The sequence below is a fragment of the Nicotiana sylvestris genome, chromosome 8 (assembly GCF_000393655.2).
Source record: "Nicotiana sylvestris chromosome 8, ASM39365v2, whole genome shotgun sequence".
In the NCBI taxonomy this organism is placed as follows: domain Eukaryota; kingdom Viridiplantae; phylum Streptophyta; class Magnoliopsida; order Solanales; family Solanaceae; genus Nicotiana; species Nicotiana sylvestris.
In genome coordinates, this window is record NC_091064.1 from 134,388,935 (window position 1) to 134,391,221 (window position 2,287).

The 2,287-nt window shown below is 41.2% G+C and overlaps 1 protein-coding gene across 1 annotated transcript; it reads left to right on the plus strand.

The window, feature by feature from the left end:
* Positions 1-663: 663 nt before the first annotated feature.
* On the plus strand, positions 664-1,554 carry LOC138875702 (uncharacterized). Its single transcript, XM_070154565.1, has 2 exons — positions 664-952; positions 1,112-1,554. Exons 1-2 carry the CDS (start codon positions 664-666, stop codon positions 1,552-1,554), a joined length of 732 nt encoding a protein of 243 aa, XP_070010666.1.
* Positions 1,555-2,287: the final 733 nt, after the last annotated feature.

Below are 2,287 nucleotides of genomic sequence, written 5' to 3' on the forward strand. Positions count from 1 at the left end.
TATGCAAGCAAGACACTCAATGGAGCGCAAATAAATTATACGGTGACTGAACAAGAACTTCTTGCCATTGTCTATGCCTTTGAGAAATTTCGGGCTTACTTGTTGGGATCCAAGGTGATAGTGTACACAGATCATGCTGCTCTTCGCTATCTTATGGCAAAGAAGGATGCAAAGCCTAGATTGATTCGGTGGGTCCTGTTGTTGCAAGAGTTTGACTTCGAATTCAAATATAGAAAGGGGACGGAAAATCAAGTGGCGGATCATTTATCAAGGCTTGAAGAGGCAGGGAGACCAAAGGGAGATCTTGAAATCAACGATGCTTTCCCGGATGAACACATATTGGCACTATCTAGCACTTTTTCTCCTTGGTATGCCGATATTGCTAACTACTTGGTTAGTGACCTTATTCCGGATGGATTGTAATCCTATAGAAAGAAGAAGTTTTTGAGAGATTGTCGGCAATACTATTGGGAAGAACCATTCTTGTTCCGTGTTTGTGATGACAACATCATCAAAAGGTGTGTTCCAGAAGAAGAGATTATGCCAATTCTAAAGGCATGCCAATACTCACCGGTTGGGGGTCACTATGGGGGAAATTGAACGGAGGTTAAGGTGCTTGAATGTGGTTATTATTGGCCGTATATTTATCATGATGCCAATCAAATGGTCAAGGCTTGTGACCGATGCCAAAGGCAAGGATCAATCTCCAAGAGGCATGAAATGCCAATGCACTTTGTGATGGAGATAGAAATCTTCGACGTGTGGGGAATTGATTTTATGGGTCCCTTTGTAAGCTCTTGTGGTATGAAATATATCTTGGTGGTTGTGGACTATGTGTCCAAATGGGTTGAAGTAGTTTCTTTACCAAACAACGAGGCAAGGAGTGTGACCACATTCTTAAAGAAAAACATATTCATGCGGTTTGGCACTCTTAGAGCCATTCTTAGTGATGGTAGGTCTCAATTCTATAACAGGGAATTCACGGGGCTACTAGAAAATATGGCATCAAGCATAAAGTGGCCACACCTTATCATCCCCAATCAAATGGCCAAGTTGAAGTTTCCAACCAGGAGATAAAGAACATTCTAGCAAATAGATTGTTAATGCAAAGATTGGTCAAGGAAGCTAGATGACACATTGTGGGCATACCGCACGGCATACAAAACTCCTATTGGAACTTCTACTTATCGGTTAATCTTCGGAAAGGCTTGTCATCTACCCGTGGAATTGGAGAGCAAAGCCATGTGGGCTTTAAAGAGGTTAAACTTGGACTGGGCTGAAGTTGCAAATTTGAGGTTAACACAACTCAATGAAAAGGAGGAATTCCATTTCCATGCATATGAAAGTGTAGCTATGTATAAAGAAAGGATGAAGTTTTTCCACGACAAAAAAATCTTGAAAAGGGAGTTCAAGTCGGGTGACTTGGTTTTGCTCTTCAACTCAAGGCTCAAATTGTTTCCAGGCAAGCTCAAATCAAAATGGTCCGGTCCGTTCAAAGTGGTCAATGTCTCTCCTTTTGGAGCTGTGGAATTAGAATCGAAGGATGGGCTTTGAACCTTCAAAGTAAATGGCCAGCGAGTCTAGCACTATTTGGGTACAGATGGAGAAAAACACTTGGTGGAGTAGTTGGCTCTCAAAGATGGTCCGTGCTCGACCAATGAGTGAACCCAAAGAAACGCCAGCTTCGTTGTGCCGTGATGTTAAATCAAGCGCTTCATGGGAGGCAACCCATGTGTGGTAACACCCTTTTTGTCCTTTAAATTTTAATTTTTGTTAGATAGATTTAATTGAGCAATTTAAAGTGTGTGTTAGAGTGCAGGGAATTCAAAAGGTCATAACACTGGGCAAAATTGCGTGTGAAAGGGAAGAAAAATCACCATGGGAAGTTTGCTACACATATGCGGTCACATTTTAACTATGCGAACCGCATTGTGGTCGTAGACCCAGACAGTTTGTTTGGCAAATTTGGTGTTAAAAATGAGGCACAGAGGTGCACTTTGCGAACTGCATTTCAGTTATGCGATCGCATAGTGCACCGCATTTTGTCCCTCAAGAAATTCAAGTTGAAACCACCGCATAACACTTATGAGGTCGCATAATATTATGCGGTGACTTACCCATCGCAAACCTCCCAGGTAAGTACCCTCGCATATCCTCAGCATTCACACACTTTCAAAACAAAATAAAAGAAATTATTTATTTATTATCAGAAAGAAAACGTAACAAAACGAAAAAAAAAAGAAAAAAAAAAGAGAAGGGAAAAACGGCTAGTTGAATCCAAGAAAGT

Coding starts and splice junctions, on each gene's coding strand:
- LOC138875702 (XM_070154565.1), top strand. CDS start 664: ATGGTCAAGGCTTGTGACCGATGCCAAAGGCAAGGATCAATCTCCAAG. Junction 953..1,111: donor TAGAGCCATTCTTAGTGATG/GTAGGTCTCAAT, acceptor GTTAATGCAAAG/ATTGGTCAAGGAAGCTAGAT.